Source organism: Myodes glareolus, chromosome 21, assembly GCF_982192425.1.
Source record: "Myodes glareolus chromosome 21, mMyoGla1.1, whole genome shotgun sequence".
In the NCBI taxonomy this organism is placed as follows: domain Eukaryota; kingdom Metazoa; phylum Chordata; class Mammalia; order Rodentia; family Cricetidae; genus Myodes; species Myodes glareolus.
The window spans coordinates 46,879,204-46,902,341 of record NC_142046.1 but is presented as its reverse complement, the minus strand read 5'-3'; the positions used below and the strand labels follow the sequence as shown (position 1 = coordinate 46,902,341).

The 23,138-nt window shown below is 40.3% G+C and overlaps 1 protein-coding gene and 1 long non-coding RNA gene across 2 annotated transcripts in view; one reads left to right on the top strand and one right to left on the bottom strand.

Annotated features, from left to right (window-relative positions):
- Positions 1 to 49: 49 nt before the first annotated feature.
- Slc38a11 (solute carrier family 38 member 11) overlaps positions 50 to 23,138 on the top strand; it is a 40,882-nt gene continuing 17,793 nt past the window's right edge. Inside the window, exons 1-7 of the mRNA XM_048426165.3 lie at positions 50 to 220; positions 617 to 737; positions 2,633 to 2,707; positions 5,139 to 5,273; positions 6,541 to 6,606; positions 7,859 to 7,965; positions 10,757 to 10,836. Coding sequence (XP_048282122.3) covers positions 182 to 220; positions 617 to 737; positions 2,633 to 2,707; positions 5,139 to 5,273; positions 6,541 to 6,606; positions 7,859 to 7,965; positions 10,757 to 10,836 — 623 coding nt within the window. The 5' untranslated portion in view covers positions 50 to 181. The remainder of the gene's footprint in view (positions 221 to 616; positions 738 to 2,632; positions 2,708 to 5,138; positions 5,274 to 6,540; positions 6,607 to 7,858; positions 7,966 to 10,756; positions 10,837 to 23,138) is intronic.
- On the bottom strand, positions 8,425 to 19,281 carry LOC146890422 (uncharacterized). Its single transcript, XR_014998831.2, has 4 exons — positions 19,199 to 19,281; positions 17,863 to 18,014; positions 11,855 to 11,959; positions 8,425 to 9,346 (listed from the first exon to the last, which is right to left on the bottom strand). It is a non-coding gene; the product is annotated as an uncharacterized LOC146890422 (long non-coding RNA).

The window sequence follows — 23,138 nt, the reverse complement described above, 5'->3', positions numbered from 1 at the left end:
GCGGGAGAACCCGCCCCGGTGAAGGCGGAGACCTCTGAGCTGCAGCCTGGCGCCCAGGGTACCGGACCCGCGGAACCGGCTCTCTCCGTCTCTCTGGCGTCCTTGACTGCAGGCAAAACGGCAGGGGAGCCTGGCCAGGTGGGAGCCGGCTTCCCAGCCCAGAATCTTCCCTTGTGCAGATATGAGCTACCAGCGTCCAGAGCTGAGCGACCGGCGGCAGGTAAAAGTGGCAACGGGCATGAGCTGTTCAGCTCATGCCCACTCTCAGGCTGGGGTCTTGGTTTGGCAAAAAGAAGGAGGGGGCTTTATCTGATTTAATCTGAAATACGCCTTCTGAATAAACACTTTTCTATAACTTCTTTAATTTCATGCACAGACCCCATACTCTGTAATTAGGTCAAAACAGTTGGGCAGCGGCAATGTGGAGACTTAGGGCTAAAGTTTGTAAAGTTCTTTTGGATGACTAGCCGTTCCTGTTTTCCCTTGTTATCATATTATTAACGCTATAGGAATTACTTGATGTCATTAACTATGTTTGAATCATGCATTGCTTATTTATCTGACATGAGGCACTTTCAAACCAGTAAATGTTTAATCATTCTTTCATCTATTATAGAGAGAGACACACCTGAGTGACAGAGAAAGCCTGGTCTCTGGCCATGAGCACCAAAGGAAATCCTGTCATTCTGCCGCTGTGTTCAATGTGGTCAATTCTGTCATAGGATCCGGGATAATAGGTAAGCCATCTGTGCCTGTTTGGTTCTCTTTGTGAAGTTAAGTTTAAAAGGGGGGGGGGGGGTGGGGACTAAAACTGTTAATATGCTGCTAGCATTTGCTGGTTGTTTTTAAAGAAAAAAAAATCTTAATTAGATGACTGTGTTTCGCTCCACGATAGATAGTATCCTGGGGAGGAGAAGGGGGAGTGCCCAGGGGACAGGGAAAATGGGCTTTTCATAGATGGCCTGGACAGTTATCATTTCATCTAATGCATTTGTTCTCTCTCAAGTAGACTCCATTACTTAAACCCCATTAGTCTCAGGAAGGACCTTACCGATGCTTGTACGCATAGCAGGCACAAGAGTTTAATATGAGATTTTAACAATCAATCCTATGGAATATTAAATTAGACAATATTTCTGGACCTACCTATAGGATGCTAAACTTAAGCAGTGAATGTATGAAATATTAGTTTTGAACATCTAGTCACTATTATAGTTCATTTACAATGGTGCTTACAATTGATAAGGAAAGAATAGTCCATGTTTTTCCAATAAATCAGAAACAAGGGAAAGCCTCTTTAAAGAGTAAAAACTTTGAAAGGGTTTTGCACTACAGTGAGAGAAACAGTATTTTCCAGCATCCAATGTTTGTTATAGTTGGAAAACATTCCATTTCCAAAAAGGCAGGAAAAGCAAAGTCCTGTCAGCTGCAATGATCACCAAATAAGCAACTTTCTGTTACAACATATTTCTTATTGGTATCTGCTTAAAACTGTTAACTTTATCAAACAAGTTGTTTTTCTTTTCTTTATTTTATTTATTATTTTATGTGCATGTGTGCGTGTTTTGCCTGCATGTACGTGCACCACATGCATACCCGGTGCCCACAGTGGTCAGAAGGGGGTGCCAGACTCCCTGGAACTGGATTTAAGGATGGTAGCATGCCACCATGTGGGTACTGGGAAATGGGTACTTGGTAGGAGCAATAAGTGTTCTTAACTGCTGAGCCATCTCTCTAGCCCGAGTTAATTTCTTATTTGTTTCACAAGTTTATGTGTTTTCTGGCTTTACATTAATCCATATATACATATTTTTAAAATGAACAATAAATTGGAGACTCCTGGGGTGAAACAGAAGTAGGCAGGGCTAAAGCTTGCTTAAAAGTCTGTGTCCATGTGTCATGGAGCATGGACAGTTCAACTTGACAGAATTCTGGGATTTACGAATACTTTTTAGGTACATGCAGGTCAGCGAAGCGAAAACGTTCCACTTCGCGGCACTCGGCAGCTTTGTTTTAAAGAGAAATCTTTTCTAAAAGGAAATATTCTAAAGAGAAATGCTTAAATTATTCCAGTTTGAATATTTTTGTTGTCGATAATCTAAAATTATCCACATCCACAAAGTCATAAAAAATAATCTTATGAACCCCATTTAGCTTGAGGAAAAGTAATTCTGCACACCTGTGCTCCCTGCGTTCCCTCATTTCCTAATTGACTCCCCCATTTTGGCTCCATGATCAGTCTCCCCTAAGATCCCACAACCATTAGTCGCTGCTTCCCACAACAGCATGTCAGGCAGGGCTTGGGGTCTTTGTTCTCCTTGGAATGCAGGGCACTAACCATCACACTGAAATAAACATTGCTTGAACTGGAATTGATTTTTGATTTGCTGCTTTTGAATTCTTCTTCATTCATCTTGTGTGCTTGTTCTTCTGACATGTCATTAATTTAATGGCATTCCGTTCTGGAATAAGTGCTAACGTGCTAATATTTGATGTAGGACTCTCTTGTTTTAGGTTACAAGTTTTTATCATGGATATACAGAATTTATTTTACTTCCTTATATGAATTGTGAGATATTTTTGCACATCTACATGTCATTTTAATGGGTTGGGGCATTTTGTGTTTTTCCAGGATTGCCATATTCAATGAATCAAGCTGGATTTCCCTTGGGACTACTGCTTTTATTCTGGGTCTCATATATTACAGGTAAACAGCACATGGCTGCATATTCCTGCAGTATGGATTGTTCAATGACTTCTTCACCTACACAAATATGCCCTGCAATTAGACCTCCTAGTTAATTAAGAAGTCCATCAAAGGATCCTGAGGAATTTAAGCATCACATTTGAGGGGATTTGCTTTTCTTCCTAATCTCTTAAACAGATTAGTAGAAGTAGCATGTTCTATCACCAAGCCTAAACCTGGTCATGTGCCTTTTCCACGTCATACAGAAAGAGGTGGCTGAGAAAGTCACTTCCAAGGCCAGTGCTGGCTGAGAGGACATTGCTCCATGATGCACACAACAGGGTTGGGCTGGCAGGTACATGCAGAAGAACAGCCTCTCCAATCCAGACCTGAGAGACGCATAATCTATGCTTATGAATATAAGTATCTTTAAAAGCCTTCCCATGTTTTAATTGCCTGCTCCCCAGTCGGTGCTGGCAAATATTTAATTTCCACCCAGTATATTACCATAGCTGTAGTGCATGGTGAACACATAATTAGAAACCAGCAGGCAGAGAAAACTAAACACCTCACCTGTGAATCAGGATTGGAAGAAGATGGATGGTTAGTAAACCTGCATCATATTACATGTAAATAAACCATACTGGAAATAGCATGTTCAATGGCTGGTGTACTCATGATGTACAATCCCACCAGAGTCCTACACTGCAAGTTCACTATCAGTAGGAACGATTAATCCATTCATTTACTAACATTATCCACATCTTTGAATAATTTTGATAAATAAAAGATCCCCCTCACGACAGTCAAACAATTTATATTTTAAGATTCATTTTCTTTTTTATGCTTTAAGAGCAAAATCTACAAATACAGTATGTTAATTTTTTCTTGCCTAACACTACAATTTTTTTTAATGGAATCAGTCTTTTTGGCAAATTATGGGAGTCCTACAGATCTATTGTTCAACACCGTAATTAAAACCTTAAACTATGGAGTTAGGTTGGAATTTAAATCCTGTGTCCTTAACCCTATGGTCCTTATTACCCATTCAATCCAGTGAAAATTACTTGGTAACACTACATTTAAACAGTAGTTTCTCTGTGTAACAGTTCTGTCTGTCTTGGAACTCATTCTATAGACTGGGCTGGCCTTGAATTCATGGAGCTCCCCCTACTTCTGCCTTCCACGTGCTGGGATTAAAGGTGTGTGCTACCACCACCTGGGGAAAAATTATTTTTATTTATATAATTACTGTATATTTAGGTCTTCAGCTTTAATCCTAAAATTTGAAATGAAATAACTACAATGTAAATATTTTTTTTAAAAAAATCCATAGAGTGCACACTTGGCCATAATAGCTTTAAAATTAAGTCCCTGATTTTATTTTGTGCAAACCAAGTGCTCTGAGTCTTATATATTCATTAACCCTAAAATCCTCACCATGGTGTTTACAGTTGAGCATTTATGTTATATCACCTACGGTAGAGTCGCATCCCCGTAACCGTGGCTACGTCTTTGGGATAGAAAATTATGGATATCCCTGGCCTTTGGCGGTCATACTGCCTCTGCCCTATTCAGGGCATCACCTGGATATTCAAGGATATCTGCATTGTGTTTGAAAGACATGTAGCTAGAAGATAAATGATGTTTTATTAAAAGTCGTTAATCCTGTCACGGTAATACTGTACCACCGCAGCTCTTCTCCTAGAATTCCCGCCTTTTCCCAGACTGGGGATGAAGCTCCATCAGTACAGCAATTGCCTCGCATGCGTGCAGCCTTGGGTTCAATCCCCAGCTTCTTCGGCACCATGGGAAACCCAGTGTCACCACACTAGAGGCAGTGGAACCTGGGAGATGGAGCCAAGAAATGAGGGGAGCTAAAGTCCCATGCAATAGCAAACTTTATTCAGAGCAGTGTATACTCCGAGGGTTAAGAAAGGGTGAATGAGTGACGTTCTCATGAGGTCAGGCTGCATAGAATCACAAGGACAGGCTGCGCATGTAGAAAACATGTTTTTCCACAGAGGCATTTAAGCGTTTAACAGTAGCCAGTTGTAATCAATAATCTGAAGCAAACTCCCTCCTACCCACTAGACCTGGGAGGGCCAGGAAAATGCATTCAAAGAGAAAACCCATGGTTTCAAAGAAGCTGAAGTCACAAGACCCTTGTTTTGTTTTCTTACATGCACTCACAATCCCCTTCCGAGGGCTCCATTCTTGGATGGAGTTCCCACACCTTAGTATGGTGGCGCTTGCCTATCATCTCAGCGCTCGGGAGGTTGAGGCAGGGTGCGAAGGAGTTCAGAGTCAGCCTTGAATACAGAACAAACTTGAAGCCAGCCCTGGCCACATGAAACCTTGATTTCAAAATGAATCTCTTCTCAAAGACAACAGTCAAAACATGCCGACCCTTTGTTTCAGATGAGTTGTGTTTTGTTTTGTTTTGCTACAGACTTTTCCCTCATTTTATTGATAAAAGGAGGAGCCCTCTCTGGAACAGACTCCTACCAGTCTTTGGTTAATAAGACCTTCGGCTTCCCAGGATACCTGCTGCTCTCTGCCCTACAGTTTATGTATCCTTTCATAGGTAAGGTGGCCGTGAAGACAGATGCTACCATAGCTGGTACCCACATGGTCCTTTCTGAATGACAGGAGCTTTAATAGGCATTTGAGAGCCATCAAAGACAACTAGTAGTTAAAGTGTTTTCCAAACTAAGTTGCATCGTTAATGCATCCTTAACAATTTTGTTTCTTATTTTCTAGTGCATTTTACCTATTCTATAAGTTTTTTTTCCTAAAATAAAATGGAGATTTGGTTGATGTTTTAGTTTTCCTTACCTGCTGTATGCTCTCTCTATCCCATCGCTCTCTCTGATATGTATATGAATATACAGCATCTATACACATACAAATATCATACACTCACACACACACGTGCATAATACACATACATATACACAATATATATACACACATGCACAGGCATACACACATTTATACACACAATACACATGCACACACATATATACAAATACATACACTTACACGCACATATATATACACACACAGACATACACAATGGTTTGGGATTGAATGTGACTGAGAAAACTGACAAGTCTCTCTTAAGGCTCAATACAGATGATTTTTGTTTTTTGAAAATCAAATGATTTGAGGGAAGTCATGTACCACAATATTTGTACCACAATAGTGAAAATGTCACCTATTTCTTAAACAGATAAAATGTTCATATAAATTAACAACCAAAGACTTCACTTACATCTTATTAATTCTTTGAGAATTTCAAACAATGTTGATTTCATATTTTTATTAGAATTAAAGAAGCTACAGTTGAAGTAAGTCTATGTGTTCCCACAGAAATCTAGAAAAATATACTTCATTTGAAAGCCTTGCATTTTCAATTGAAGGCTTTATATGTGTGTGTGTGTGTGAGAGAGAGAGAGAGAGAGAGAGAGAGAGAGAGTGAATGTGTCTTCAAATTTTACTGTTGTCATTGGTTCTTCAGTGTAAGTAGCACATGTCTCCTCCAAAAAAGGTGTTTGGAAACCAACCCTCCACAACAAAATAAACCACATTTCAAAGGAGTGTGAAATCCCAACGTTCGAGAGCATTTTGGAAGGAACCAATTTGTATCGTGAAAATTTTCCTGAAGCTCAAGTTAACACTTTGGCATAAATCTTTCATGTTATCCTTAACCCGGGCGTACTAGAAATTATATGCAATGCATGCTAAGACTATGTCAGTATTTAGAAAGTCGTAACTTCCAGCGTTCAGAATATGCAAGAGAAAAATACGTGCAGGCTTATTAACGACCCTTCCTGTCTTTGTGCTTTCAGCGATGATAAGTTACAACATCATAACCGGAGATACTTTGAGCAAAGTCTTTCAAAGAATCCCTGGAGGTAGGTAAACATAAGGAGTGTGGCGAGTTGAAATAAGCTTACTTTTCATAGGTATGATGTAATTCATAATTTACAAACAAAACATCTGACTGCGGAACTTCCTCACCGACCTTGCAGTTCCGAGGGCTCACCTCCATCCAAGATGACAGACTGAAATTAGTTTTTGACCAGTTTTTAGAAGTTGCTGTTTATCTCCAGGCGTGGTAGTACAAGTCTTCAGTAATCCCAACACCCTAGATGTAGAGGCAGATGGACCTCTGAGTTCCAGACCAGCCTGGTCTATAGAGCACGTTCCAGGACAGCCAGAGAAACCCTGTCTCAAAAAAAGTTGTCATTTTCAATGCATTACCATTTGATTCACTTTTTTTTCAGAATAGCATGTAAATCCCATCAAAACAAAACAAACAAACAAACAAACCATGCACCTTTCTGATTCTGACTTCTTGCACTCAGCAGGTTGTATGTGGCAGGGATTTGTTACCCCCATGACTCCATGAGGAGTCTGTCTGGTTATGTTTCTGTGGTTAGGAGCATTCCGTGCTATGGAAACACAGATGCACTAGTGTGGCCATCAGTCAGGGCACGTTTGTGTTGTTTCCATTGTGGGCCAATTGTGTGACAGCTGCCGTGAATATCCTCAAGTTACATTCTCAGCACGTGTCACAAGCCCACTTCCTGTTGAGCCTATCACCATGACTTGGCTGTGAGAGTAATTCAGAAAGGATGGGCATGTTTGCTTGTAGTTTAGGAGTGGGGGAACTGACAAGAAGGGGATTGGGGCTAGCGAAGCGGCTCATTGTTTAGAGTACGGTCTGCTCTTGCAGAGGACCAGGGTTCAGTTCCTAGAACCTACGTAGTAGCTCACAGCCATCTGTAACCATTTCTAGGGAATTTGATACCCTCCTCTGGCCTTCAGGGGCATCAAGCATTCAAGTGATGAACAGATAAACATACAGTAAAACAGCTATGAAAATTAAATAAATTAATAATTTTTAAAGATGCTATTCATAGGAATGTAAAATCCTATGACATCATAGGAAGCATAAGTTCATTCTTGGGTTATTTTGTATTATATTTTTGTGGTATATTTCTGTTTTAACATGATTTTTTTTGTTTATTAACTCAAAATCATCTTCATATATGACTTAAGTTTTTTACGTCATTCTTTATAATGAAATGTTTGGGTAGTTAATGTGCCGCACAATGTGCTATTTATGTGTATAAACACTAAACAATATTTACTATATTTCAGTTGATCCTGGAAGTGTGTTGATTGGCCGACACTTCATTATTGTGGTTTCAACGGCTACATTTACTCTGCCTCTGTCGTTGTACCGAGATATAGCAAAGCTAGGAAAGGTAATTTCTACATTTTAAAGCTTTACTTGTTTCTATTTCTATGTACATGAGTGTTGTGCTTGCATGTATGTATGTGCACATGTACTTGCAGGAGCTGGAAGATCCCCTGAAACTGGAGTTACAGAAGGTTGGGAGCTGCTATAGGTGCTAGGAATCCCATTCAGGTCCTCTGTAGGAGCAGCCAGTGCTCTTAGCCGCGGAGCCATCTCTCCCGCCCCATTTTTACATATTTTAAATAGCCCTTAATTTTGCGCACCTACAGTCTATTCAGCCACCATCACAGTTATGCTTAGCAAACTAAGAATAGCTTATTTGGGGAAACTTACTTGTTAAATGTGAATAAAATATGTTCTTCCTTTTTCCATTTCTAAAGGAGATAATCTGATATCGGAAAATAGATTTTCAATTTAGAAAATACAGAAAACTGTATTTAAAGCAGTCTACTTTGTTAGAAAACTGTTCCACCTTTTCTGTAGGTACTTTAAACAATTGGATTAAACTAAGTATGACAAAGGAAGAAGTGTTGGAAGAGATAAATGTTTAATCTTATTTATTTATTGTACAATAAATGCATGTGACAAAAATGTGGGACCCTGAATCTATATAAATTTTATGATTTCTGTATTCATTAAAATGAAAAGTAAATAAAATTATATAAAGGATGAACCACTTAAATGATCAAAATGCTTTTATTTGCAAACTACAATGTCTATTATATGTGTTTCCACTCCGTGAATTTTTTGTTGTTATGTTTTTTTGAGACAGGCTTTCTTTATTTCCTGGCTATCCTAAAAATAGCTCTGTAGACCAGGCGGAGACACCTACCTGTCTTTGCCTCCCGAGGGTTGGATTAAAGACATATGCCAAAACTATCAGGCTACCCATTCAGTGAATTTAAATACCAAGTTTTTGATTGATCGGTTGCTGAGAATTTTGCCAATGGGACTAAAGTCTTTCTAATCAAATTAACTAAATAATTATTTGACTCACCACTAAGCTTATTTACAAATATTATCCTTTATCTGCTTGTATTTTATTCTCTTACTGCCAAGGAATGTTTTTATTTTACTCAAAATATAATTGGTACTATGTCTACATGATCAAATATTCTGATCAGACTTTTTCTGAAAGGGTTAATCATGTGACACTCCTACGGTCTACTTTGAACTCTGCAACCATCAACTCCATTCTGCTCCTGCCTTTGATGTTTGACACAAGGCATCCAGTGATGAGTTCCCTTCTTCCAGGCAGAGCTGGACACGGAGCCAGCATGTGGGAGTGTTCTCACCACCAGGCCTTCCGTCTTTAGCAGCCATTTAGAGACAAGCAAGGGCCAAAAGGGAGGCTGCACATGGCGGTGCACGGCTGTAATATTCAGGAGCTGGAGGAAGAGGCAGACAGATCGCTATGAGTTGAAGCCAACCTGATCTGTACATAATTCCTGGCCAGCCAGGGCTACATAGTGAGACCTTGTCAAAGAAAGGAAGGAAGGAAGGAAGGAAGGAAGGAAGGAAGGAAGGAAGGAAGGAAGGAAGGAAGGAAAAGAGAGAGAGAGAGAGAGAGAGAGAGAGAGAGGAGGAAGGAAGGAAGGAAGAAAGATAGAGAAAAGGAAAGAAAAAAGAAAAGAAGAAAATTGCATCAAAAGCGGTTTTTTGTGTCAGGTATCTGAATGATTGAGCATTTTTTTCACTTTACAAGTGAAAAATAGATATATAAATATATATTTAATATAGATATGTAAATGTTCAATATAGATGCACAAATGTTATCTTCTGAAAGTGGAAAGCAAAACATTCATGAAAAAAATGGTGATCCTTAACATGTAAATTCCCTACACATCTCTTGAAGTGTAAATTTCTATTAACAAAGCACAGGGCAGGCTCTCTATGGAGTAGGCTGCTTGCATTTGAATGTCACCTGTCACCTTCCAGCTGTGTCAACTTCCATTGGCTATTTTTTCTTTCTGTTCCTCACACGACCAGGGAACTCATCATAGGCATTTATTTCAAATTAAACATCAAAAACCTAGAACCCAATGTTAATGGTAATCATCTGAAATAAAAGCAATCTGAGACCTTTTTGTTTTAATCTATCCTAGAAATCATCTCAGATGTGGTTATCCATTTTAAATGGAGAATCGATTCACAAACCTAATGTAATGGGTGTCCACAGTACATGCGCACGCACGGCGACCCGTGTGTTAGCCGGATGAGACAGGCACAGTGCTGAGAGGAAGACAAAGAACAGACCCAGAAACACAGAGCAAAGGGCAAACCACATGGGGAAAATAGACCAACGGAGCTGGAGAGCAGAGAGGGAAAGGCAGACATGAGAAAAGAGAATTGAGATGAATGTATGCATGGTATGTTGAAAGGAAAAGGGGGAAATAAAAATGGAAAAATCAACAGTAGATAGAAAGCAGCTTGAGTCAGTACTAAAATGAGGCCTGAAATTTAAAAAAAAAAAGATATTTTCATTTTAACGTTCATAAATTAAAAGCGCTCACTTTGTATCCTGTGCAGGAAGTCACTGAGAGGGCTTCAAACTTTGTTGTAAAACCACAGTGGACCCTCGATCCTCTGTTTGGGTCTCAGGGATGATTATAACCTGTTAAGTAGTTACGTACCCACCCAACCGGCGTCTCTACTAATCTATAAGGTTATAAGCCACTTAGGGAGCCTGATAGAAACAGTCTATGAATACGTTTACCCAATTAATAAAGATGATGTACGATTTTAAACAAATTGTCTGCATCTTATACTGACGATGTCTTCACGTTTCTTTTTTACAGATCTCTTTCATTTCCACAGTTTTAACGACTATAATCCTTGGAATCATAATGACAAGAGCAGTTTCCTTGGGGCCAAACATGTAAGTGTTGTTGTATTTTTGACTTTTACATCAGCATTTGCTGAAATATAGCATATGCAGGAACATAAGAAAAATACACAAATAAAAATATAGCCAGACATGGTGGCTCTTGCCTATAATCCCAGGGCCCCAGAAGAGGCGGCAGCAGATCAAGAGTTCAAAGTCATTTTCAGCTATGTAGCAATGTCAAGGTCATGCTGAGATACAGGAGGCTCAGTCTCAAAATAGAAAATAAGGAAGAAAGAAAGAGGTTATTTACACATAGCAATGAGAAACACCATATAGTGAGTATTAGGAAAAAAATCAGTGAAAGATTTACAGTCAGTAAATGCATCAGGGGACCTAAAATGTACTTAATAATAAAAAAAATTAATTTAAGTCATGTCTTAATGAAGACATGCAAGAAATGCTGCATCTTCTTTGAATGGTCTCTAAGAAAGAAGGCGGAGGGAAACCTGGTGGATAGATCTGATCGGTAGCATGAGCACAATACAGTTTGTTTCCCTTTTGATTAATTATTGCTCTGTAAAGTCACTTTCTCTAGTGTATACACTCACGAAAATCTTCTTAGCTTGCCTGAAAGAAAAGTAAAAAAACTGTGACTCAAGTAGCTAGGAAGTCTACAAGCAGGGTGCCAACAGGCTTTGATCTTAGTAGAGCCCCTGGTTCCCTTGCTACAGGTCCTCACAATGGCAGTGGGCTCTGTGGTTGCTGCCCACCTCCTCTCATCTGACCCTTATTGCCTCCCTAAGGTCTTCCTTTTAGACACCATCACACCGGAAATAGCAGGACTTTACCATAAGGATTGGGGCAGATAGCTGGGGAAGCTAGCTGCTTGTAGCCCCCTTGGAAGAGAGCCTAGCTAGAACACAAGCCCCTCCCCTCATCAATTAGTATGATAAACAAATCAATGAGAAAGGAAGGAAGGGAGGAAGGGAAGGAGAGAGGGAGGGATGGAGGGAAGGAGGAAGGGAGGGAGGGAGGGACAGGAAGAAAGGTTCATTAATCCAGTCCTTACCTAGCCTGAGCAGCTTTGAAATGAATTGGGTTTGATTCCCTTCAGTGTGGCCATCTATCCCTTCTTTCAGCAAGCACCTATTGTTTCTGGTGATTTTGTCGTGTCCTGGAAGAGAAGAGCAATATATTGTGTGGATGAGTGTCTACCGCAAATTGTCCATCAGTTGGATGATTTGAAAACAGAAGAAAAATAAGTTCAATATAGTGTGGTAAATGTGATGGAGAAAAGTGAGAGGGTGCAAAGGCATTGCCCAAACCAGGGCTTCACGACCTGCTTGGATCTAGGAGAGCTTCCTTAAAGAGAAAACCATGTATGATCTTGATATCATGAAAGATGGGCTGGAACTTTTTTAGATAGATAAGAGGGTAAAAGGCGTTTTGGGCTCAGGAAATGTGCACACAGAAACACAGAGGTGTATAGCCATTCTGCTGCTTTTTATTCAGTATTTATTGCGCAGATACTAAATTCCATCTTGGCTTTTGAAAAACTGAGTTACAGAAACAAAAGGATAATCCATGTAATAAATAATACAATAAGTAATAAATTAGACAAACTGGTGACTTAACTATAATGACAGAAAACTTTATAATGAAAAATGCTTCTAAGTAGCCGTTTATAATAAGAGATTTTGCACGCTGGGTATATATAACACAATGAGGTGATATCAAGGAGGGGAAAGATAGAGAGAAAATTAGGAAACTTGAGAAGTCAATGAATCAGACCTCAGTTACGATCCAGAACGGGCAAACCCTGATCCCCTTTAAGACTGCACAGTATACTCCCTGACTAGCTAGAAAGACTGGGCTGCAAGGGCCCCACCCACAGAGCTTCTGCCCCATCTGTCTAGGGGCGAGGCGACTGGACTTCTTATGAAACAGTGAAAGGGACCATGAGCAAGGAGCAAGACAGAGCCTCTGGCCCAGAGACTGGCCAGAAGCATTCCCAGGCTGTACTTCATTCCCGAAATGAAACCAGAGATTTATGTTTCTACGTGGTGCTCTGTGGTTGATGATAATCCTTCATTTATGTTTCTCAGGGTTTTTTTTTTTAAATATAGGAAGTGTCATGTGATAGAGCATTATGAATACAAAAAGAAATGAAATGCCTTTGCTCCCAAGGATCTTCCAGTGTAGTGGGGAAAATAACACTCTGAGGATAACTATGAGGGAAAAGCGGAAGGGATGCGCTCCTCCTGTCAGGCTAAACGAGCTGATGTCATAGTCACAGAGCTTAAAGAACCATTTGTTTGCTTTGGTCCCAAACAAAAATGTAGTCTTAATCTCCTCTACTGGTGATATAATATTTTATCTGAGACCGAGTCTTTACAAGAACGGGGGAATATTTATTCAACTCTTCCAATATTTAGATGTCTAGGGAGTATGTCCTCTCGTACGGTGCCACCCCTTATTTCTGTTTGACTCGTTCTGCAAACCACTTCTGCTCGCCCTGCTTACAATCAGGCTAATGAGATCTGTGTAGAGGTTGGCACAGAAGCTGGCCAAGCAGGCTTCTTTCTGAAAATAAAGCGGGCATGGATGCTCATCATCCATAAAACATGAGAGATCCAATACAACATGTGTGCTTTTTTTCATTTCCAGTTCAGAGGAGTGATCAGAAAAGCTGTGCATTTCTCTTCCCTAGGTCTTCTAAAATGGTATTTGAAAAAAGATCTTTAAACCCACTATCAGAAGACAGGCAGGTCTGCAACGGCTGCGAGTAGTGACCTCGTTACCATGGAAACACCTTTTTAGTGGTTGTGTTTAAAAATAAAACACAATTCAATTTCCTTTTCCATAACTCATAGGGCCATAAATTCTGTTTTCTGATATGATTTCAAATAGCCACAACCTCACGACGCTCAGTTCTTCTTGGAAATTATGTTCAGTTTTATTGCATTTTCTAGGTCTTTGCTTTATAAAAACTGGGGTAGCAAGGCAATTTAATTGTTTTCCAGAGAGCGCACAAGTATAAAAATGCAGTAACACACTTGTTTTTTTTTCTAACTTAAATGGGAGGCATTATTTTAAAAAAAAAAATCTTTACTTAGGTATGTCATTAATATTCATATCTTACAATCAGTGTGGAAATTATAACATGAAATCAAACTTGAAACTATTTTCCTTCATATGACATCTCTGTTTTAACATTTTAATCAATAACTTAGCATTCTAAACATAACTATAGTATATACACACCTAAGATTTATATAAACACTTAAATACACAAACTGTACCCTAGAACCCAGCATTAATTTAGTTATTCTGTCCATCCTGTGCCTAAAATTATACAATTTAATGACCTAGAAAGGATTCAAGAGAGAGTCAGGAAAAAATGGGTAAAATATGTAAAAGTACATATTTGAGGAAGAGAATGATTAGATTTGATGGGTGTCAATCGCTGACTATTTTTTTGTTTTTTACGACACATGAATTGTTGCGGTTCTTGTTGTAAATGACAATCATCAAACTGTAATCTGACTGAAGTAAAAGACAATTTATTCACCCAACTATAAGATTCGGGGTCAGTTGTTGGATGTGGTTATGGGTGTGGCTCACTTAATGAAGGCAGGTGTGGCTTTTCTTTTCATCCATCTCTTTGTTCTGCTTCTTGTTTGAGCTCCAGGTTCTGAAGTGCCTTCTCGCTGTCACAGAATAACAGCAGCAGGCTCAACTTATATCTGTTCAGGCCCGAGTCTAGAGAAAGAGAGTTTTCTCTTTCAGGGGACTGCAGTCCACTGCAAGGATTATTGCCAGTTGGCTCTGATGAGGATCTGTAAGGATTCCTACCCCAGGATCTGTGTTGAGTTGCTGAGCTGAGATCAGGTCATGGGTGCCTACCGTTGGAGCTAAGAATAGGGTCACTGCATCCAGAGTGAATAGGAAAATGAGTGGCCCCAAAAGACAACAAAGCAGTTATGACTGGGAGTGTGGAAGAGCCACTGAGCCCTGAAAATGACAGAACCCATTTAGAATACAGGGTAATATTCTGTATTATTAATGGTATGGGTAGAACACACTTACAAAAGCATTTAAGATATAAATAAATGACAAATGTCCTCATGGAAAAAAATCCTCCTATTGGAGCCTGGGGACATTGTTTAATGATAATTTTAAAAATTAAAGAAAAACACAATGTTTCTAGGAAATTGTTTTTATGACATTTATATACTTAAAAGGCATATGGCATAACAATGTTCAGTAAATTATTTCAGTAGGAAACAAAGAATCTGGAAAACCCTCCTTTCCCTCTCTCTCCTCCCGTTCTTATTTGAGAAGGGGTGTAAATAGAGTGAAGCAGTATGGGAAAACTGGCCGGAGAGAGAAAAGAGAGCAAAACTGCTTTAGTTTGTTGTAAGCATAGGAATTATTCTTCAAATCATAGCTCGAGTCAAAAGATGAATCTAAAAGTGCTCTGTGAACTCTTTATTGGAGGGGGGAGATGAGGCGGGGGCCTCACTACGTTGTCTGTCTGTCCTAGATCAGGCTGACCTCAAACTCACAGAATCTCCTGCCTCTGTCTCCCAAATGCTGGGATTAAAGGCTTGGGCCACCACATCCAGCTTCCAGAAACTCTTAAAGGCATTTAGGGCATCGTTTGTGTGGTCCTTGGGTAGAAGCTGTATATTCATTCTTGAAAGTACAGCCTAACGATACACAGAGGAACACGTGGGAGCTATAGGAAATGAGAAGGGTTCTCCACTTAGAAGTAAAATGGTGATGTTCCTTGTTGAACTGTCTTTATTCATCGCTTAGGCATCTTCTTGCATGGATACTTTATGTCTTTCATCGCACCGCAAGCAGGACAAGAACAGAGGTCACGTTTGCTCTTTCCTGCTGTGTGCTCATCTCTCAGCAGAGCGCGCAACACAAACCTGGGGCTCAGGATGGAATTGCCAGATAATAGCTCAACAGCTCGGTGAATCCGTGTGCCTACCTGCTTTAGTCGGTTCATCCTGCGGATTGACTGAACAAGAGAGTAAGAATCGTCTCAAGGCAATGGAAGTTTCGCGGGAAAAGTATTTACGAGCAAGGCAAAGTTTCCTAGGGTGACTTCCAAAGCCAGTGATCACCCAGCTCATGGCAACCACTGACCCCCATTTTCCTATGCCTCCCCCCACCTCCCACCACTTAGATATTGTGTTAAAGACATAACTAGAGTTTGGGTGATTCTCGGCTGAAAGCCCATCCAGGGCACGTGAGGAAATCGGCACAGATGGTTTGGCAGAAACCAAGATGAAGGGAACACTTTGCTGCAAAAATCTTGGCTTCTTCTTCAGCTGCTGGATGTTGACAGTTGTGAAGCAGAAGAGTGGTCAGATAAAATTTTCCATTCTAATCTGGGCTTTTCTTAGAGCCAAAGGTGAGGGCAATGGGGAACGGAAAAGCTTGGGAAAAGACTGTCTTTGGCAAGGGTCTAGGCACAGGACAACTGGTTACAGTGTATGGACATGGCTGGCAGACATAAAGAGGGAGAGGAGCCTTTCAACTGATAGACTTGGTGTCACCGTGAAGGTTCTAAGGGAGCAGGAGTCACTGAGGGTGAAGGTTGACATAAAGGTTTTCAGCTTAAACAAGTAGATTCACAGGATGCCCAGAATTCACTACCAATGGGAGAAATAGAAGAGTCTACTGTCAATCAATGCATTAAATGCCTATTGTGTCAGTTGTGAGGCTGCAAAGGTAGGTGGTACCCAGTCCCCCTTTGTGGGTCGATTCACGTTTATTGAGGGCAGAGTTGGGCATCTAAACCTCAGAATATCAAATAACACTCATAATTATAACTGATATTCATAATATTATAAAAATTAGGGGACAGGGAGATGATTCAGTCAGCAATGTGACTGTAGCACAAGCATGGTGGGGGCCTGAGTTCGAATCCCCAGCACCTCTATGAACAGCCAATCATCAGTGTATGCCTGTGATCCTAGGGCTAGGAAGTTGGAGGCAGAAAGATGTCTGGGCTTGTTGACCAACTAAGTCTAAGCCAATCAGTGATTGCCAGGTTCCTCGAACAAACCCATCTCAGATGACAAAGTAGAGAAGTGATCGAGGAAAACACTAGTGTTGGCTCTGACCTTCACAGGCACACATTCTTACAACGCTCCCATAATTGCATTCCCCTACAAATGCATACACAAGAACATATACACTAATAACAACAGTGATAATAATAATAAATATTTTTAAAAGTAAAATTCTACTCTGCTCCCTCCCATACCTCCCTGTCTGTGCCAAACCAACCACCACCAACACTTTGTGAAGAGTTGGCAGGGAAATAATAAAATAGATGATAATAAGAATCAAAGAACATTGATATCTCCAGTGGCAAACTGTGTTCATGATTACAGGGTTTTTCTTGGGGATTGTGGTTTTTGTTGTTGTTGTTTTGTTTTGTTTTTTGTTTTTTTGGTTTTTTTTTGTAAGATCAAAACTATATTTTGGCCAAAAAGAATCAGCATTAAGTTTTCTGAATATTTAAATCGACTTTTGAAAATGGTCGTTAAAATAAGTGAATCCTTTTTGACACTGAGAGTAGTCACGAGGAAGGATTTTCCCAGGCAGCTCTGTCAAACACAGATCTGTAGCACAGGGCCAGACACAAATGAGCGGGGACAACACAGTGGCTGAGGAGCCAGGGGAGGCTGAGCTGGGGGACGCGGTCAGGTCTGCCGGTCCTTCGGAGCTTGACAGAAAACAGGAAACATGCGCTGTGCCTGAGGGTGTCCAGAGCATTTTACTCTCAGCTGTGTCTGGTTGAAGCAGTTAATTCATAAAGCGCCCAACAAAAGTCAGGCTCTGCCCACGCTGGATTATTTGGAAGCCTCCTCTGCAATCACAAGGCACAAATGTTCCAAGCCTCCTGACCTAAAGGTGCAGTGTCGTAAGACCCAGGAGCGATACTCTGAAGCTTGGTTGTTGTTTTGTTGTTATTTATTTGAGAAGGGACTCAGTTTATAGCCCAGGTTGGCCTGAAATGCACTCTGTAGACCAGGTTAGCCCCAAACTTACAGGCACCCTCTTTCCTTTGCCTCTTGAGGGCTGAGATTTCAGGGGAGACACCGCGGAGATTTCAGGGGAGATATCATGTCCAGCCTGAAGCTTGCTTTCCTCACTCTGTGAAGACAGGTTTAATTGACAGGACCTCATTGCTGATCCCTCAGCTGTTAGGAAGATAACACATTGAAGTTTCCAATCAAGATAAGGAGACTGAATCCAAGAATCCAAACCATTGCCCACACCCAGCAGCTCACAACCAGCTGTAACTTCAGATCCTGAGGATCTGATGTCTTCTTCTGACCTCTACAGGCATGTCCACACATGGCATATACTCCCACAGACATACATACACATAAAAACGATTAAAAATAGATGTTTTCTTAAAAAGCATATACAGCTATGTACAGCTTTATGAGTAGCATGCATAAGGAATCTCTGATTTCCATCCCCAGCACACTCCCCACCAAAAAGACTAAACAAAAACTATATAAATTAACATCTGTTCAGATTTTTTAGGTAAAGGATGCAACCTTTCTTTTTGAAGTGCTGTCCGTGCTAAGGCTGCAAACTGCTGTGGGCTGGGCCCTAAATTATCTTCTTACTCTCCACATATTGTAGTTCTTAGACTACAAATACTACTTTAAAATTAAGTACTTTTTACCTTTCCTCCCAACCCCCTTCTCCTCCACCCAGTCCTTCCTCTCCCAAGCTCAATTCCTGCCTTGGGTTTTCTTTTAACAGGTTTACCCTGTTTGACTTTTAGACTTGATCCCTTTTGTTAAGCCCCTTCGAAAGGTTTAGATAAGATCATGGATCAGCCTGACAGGAAGCCCTGTGCTGCTGTGCCTTCTAGACAGACTGCCTCTCAGTTTGCCCCTGCACCTCCACCCCCCACTCTAGGACTCCCCTTCACCTCTTCCTTATGCTGTCTGAGCCTCAACACTCACACACTGTGGGCTGGCATGAAGCCAACTACTCTCTTTGTCATGATCAGCACCCTCTATATGGCTCTGAATAGTTCTGACAGAAACATCCACTGTTCCTTCTTCTCCACTGATGTCTCTCCTGCCACCATCCTCTCCCTCACAAAAGTGGGATCTCAGGACAGAAAGAAAATCCATGTGGTCCATCTACTCTGGTTTAATTCGATAGTTATCTTTAAGGGTGTGTGTGTGTGTGTTCAGACAGACGGACAGAGAGATAGATAGAGAAAGAGAGAGAGAGAGAGAGAGAGAGAGAGAGAGAGAGAGAGAGATGATATGATACATTAGAATGACTTACAGGCTGTGGTCCAGCTAATCCAATAATGGCTGCCTATGAATGCACGTTCCAAGAATCCAGTACTTACTCAGTCCATGAAGCTGGATGTCTCAGCTGGTCTTCAGTATATATAATATCCCAAAGATATGGAGGAACAGACTTGCTAGAAAGGGGAAAAGTAGGTAAAGAGCCAAAACATCCCTTTTCCGTGTCCCCCTTATATAGACTTCTGGCAGAAGATGTGGTCCAGACTAGAGTCGGTATTCCCATCTCGAAAGATCTGGATTAAAGGTGTGTCCTCCCACCTCCAAGATCCAGATTAGAAGTAGATCCCCCCACTTTCAATCAAGCAAAAAAAATCCCTCACAGGTGTGCCCCATTTGAGGGGTTTAGCTAATTCCAGATTAGACAAATTGACAGCCAAGGATTGTCATCACAGATGAATAGGTAATTCTTTCTCAAAAATTACCTAATGACTTATTGCAACCTTTTTTATAATAATGAAGATGTAGAAGCAATCTAAGTGTCCAGCCACTGATGAATAAGGAAAAGATGACAAACACATACAACATAATCCGATTCTACTACATAAAAAAAAACTACAATGGTGTCATTTGCCACAACATGAAACTGCAAGTGTAAAATAAGCCACAAACAGAAAGACAAGTACCACGTGATCTCACTCACTGGTGAAATACTTTAAAAGTTGATCTCAGGCAGGGCTTGGTGGTGCATGCCTGCTCTCCTAACACGTGGGAGGCAGAAATAGGCAGGTCTGTAGGAATCCCAGCTAACCCCGCACGGTGAGGCCCTGTCCCCCCAAAGCAAATGAAGTTGTTCTCCTAGAAGTTAAAGAGTTGAATGGTTGTCACTAGAGGCTGAGGATGGGGTATCCAGAGACACAATTAAGTAACAGAAATAAGTTCTGTTTTATGTACAGTAGAAAGATTACAGATGAAAATGTACAGTTAATAGTTAAAAAGCTAGGAGAAGGTATTTTAAATATTTTTAAAAAAGAACGTGTGTGTGTGTGTGTGTTTGTCCTGATTTTAAAATTACCTTGTAAATATATATGTATTACAAAAATCACATGGTACCCCATACATAAGTAGAGTTTTATGCAGATGAAAAACATAATAAATTTTCTACTTGCTGAATTTCTTTACCTGTCAGTTTCTAGTTTCTGTTACACTAACTATGATCCAAAGATTAAAGGGGGGAAAAGTAAGAACCAGTGTTAGCGTTTAGATGAAAGCCTCGGGTAGAGATTTATGAGAGTCAACCCTTACAAACGTTCCTTCACAGAAAGCAGAAAACCGGGTGTTGAGGGCCTGTTCCTGTTTATATATTCAATCGTAGTTGAATTTGGTAAATTCATAGGAAACGAATTTCTCGACACTGGCAGAGAATTCGAAATGCACACGTTCATACTCACACATACCTCCCTTATGAGAAACATGTCCAGGGCCTCTAACAATTCGGAAGGTAAAAGTGTAAGTTTGCTGATCAGGTAAAAAGACTGTGGCTCTCTATAAAATGGCAGTCCCAGTTGTTTGTGAAATGTGCTCCAGTGTCTGTGCCTGACATATCACTGTCAATGATCACATGCAAATGTGATGAGTGCCGGTCAGTCTTCTCAGTCTTCAAGGGTTGTATCATGTCGGTCAGACAAGATGTTACTGAAGTCACCTTGATTTGTTATGTTTATATTCGTGATATTTGAGCTTACTATGAAATCTGGGAATTTTCAGTCATTCTTCTAGCATTATCTGTTTCTCCCCCCCCCCTCCTTATGAGACAATGCTGACTAGGTGGACTAGGTGGTATCTCAGGAGCACCTCTTTGTTCACTTTTCTTCATCTATTAATCCTTCAATCTTTTATCTTCCTGTTTCCCAAACTTCAAAATGCCCATGGTATTTCCTCTGTTTTCGCAAGTATATATATATATATATATATATATATTTGAATTCCCCTGCACTGTTTTCATTTGATGAGCCTGTGGATGTAGGTTGGCTGGTAGAGTGCTCGCCTGGCAGTTTGATCTTCAACATCACATCAAACTGGGCACACTGGTGCACACCTGTTATCCCCACATTCAGGAGCTGGAGAAGATCAAGGAGACTGGGATAGATGCCACAAATAAGAAAGGTTAAAATGAAGGAAACCTAATGTAACAGGTTACAGTGGCCACACCTGTCCATTCATTTTGATATCCAGACATTCAGGACTTAACAACTGAAGCACCTGGCATGGTGGGATGTACCTGTTAGCCCAGCTACTAGGAAAGCTGGATCAGACAGCTGGCAAATTCAAGGACCGCCTGGGCTATAGAGGGAGTTGAAGGGCTGACTGGCCAATTTAAACTTAACAAGGTCCTATCTCAAAAAAATGTGAAATATATCCAGGGGTATAGCTCAGTGGTAGGGTGCTTGCCTAGCATGTAGGAGGCCATTTCCCTGGTACCTGACACACACAAAATTAAAATGAATACTTATGACCTCAGTCTTGATTTTTTTCCTACCAATTGATTCACCCATTGTTCACCATGTTTTATTTTTCTTATTGCCTTGCAGAATATTTACTTTAAACTAGATAATAATCATTTCATTGATTTTATGCGTGATCAATCCCAAATCTCCTTTTCCAGTTAGACATTTATATTCTTAGCTTTTGATATGAATTATATCATTTACAAGTGTTTTATTATACCTTTAATTGATTTTGTCATCTATCAATATTTGCCTTCAGATTTCAATAGTATCTGTTTGCAAAATTCATTTTTCAATACACTTTATTGTTTCAATACTAATTTGGGAGGAATTGGCAGGTGCATAATACTGAGTCTTCCTGAGCAGAAATGTAGACATGGTATATCTCTCCATTTCTTTGTATCTTTAATAGAAGTATAACATAATGTTTAAACTCTCTGCAAAATCAGATTTTTGTTGTTACAGTCCCTCTTTACAACCTGTCAGTTGTCTACACCAACTTTACTGGTGTGTGTGTGTGTGTGTGTGTGTGTGTGTGTGAACTGAATTTATAGTCAGCCCTCTGTTAAATACCCTGTGAACTCTAGTGGCTGACCACAAGAGCCCTTGAATTGTCCATGTTTACAATCATGTTGTGCCCAAATAAGCTACACATTTTTTGTAATTAGACATCTTCTCAGTGACTTCTTAAACTAAGTAAGAACCGACAACGGGATATGAAACAGTCATACCTGGTTTCTTCCCTTAGTTGTACCATTTCTACCTTTTAAGATCCATGTTTATTACACATATGTTTTGTTGTAGATGTTCTTCCTTGGGATAAGAAAATTCTTAACAGCTTGCTTGGTATGTTTATGAAAAATCAATGCTGAATCATATGCTTTTGTGTATGTGCTCAAATTCATATGTTTTCCCACACTAATCTATTAATGTGGTAAACAGATTAACAGATGTTTCTGTGAAACTACTCTAGCAAATATTAGGACAGACATTTTTGGTGATATTTTAATCATACACATGGCTTGGACACATTATTAATACTTTTGTATTTGACATTTATAGTCTAAAGGTAAAAGAAGCATAACTTCCCTTGTTTTCCTCCAGGATGGTTATCAAAATTTATCTCGATGCGTAAATTATACCAGGGAGAGATAGCCATTCCTTCTCTTCTCCCTCCCACCCCACCCCCATGAAACTAATTGTTTCTGAACGCACTCCTAGCTTATTGCAAACAATTGGAAAACAACACCCCATTACCTCGTTCCTTTTCCCAGATTTGGAGCGCATTACTCTCTCAGAGCGTAGCAAAAAGTTAGACCATCTTCCGTTAGTACTGCCCGATGGGAATCATTTTATAGGCATATTACATTAATTAAGTGCACTTTGCACATCGAGGCTGGAATTGGCCAGGCTGACTGGAGAGAAAGCCGTGGAGGCAGCAGGTGGCAGTAGCTCCCACTCCAAGAGCAGAGATTCCCAGCAGGTCAGAGAACAGTGGGAAGCCTCCTTTTTCTGTAAGGCTCTTTTTCCCCCCCGA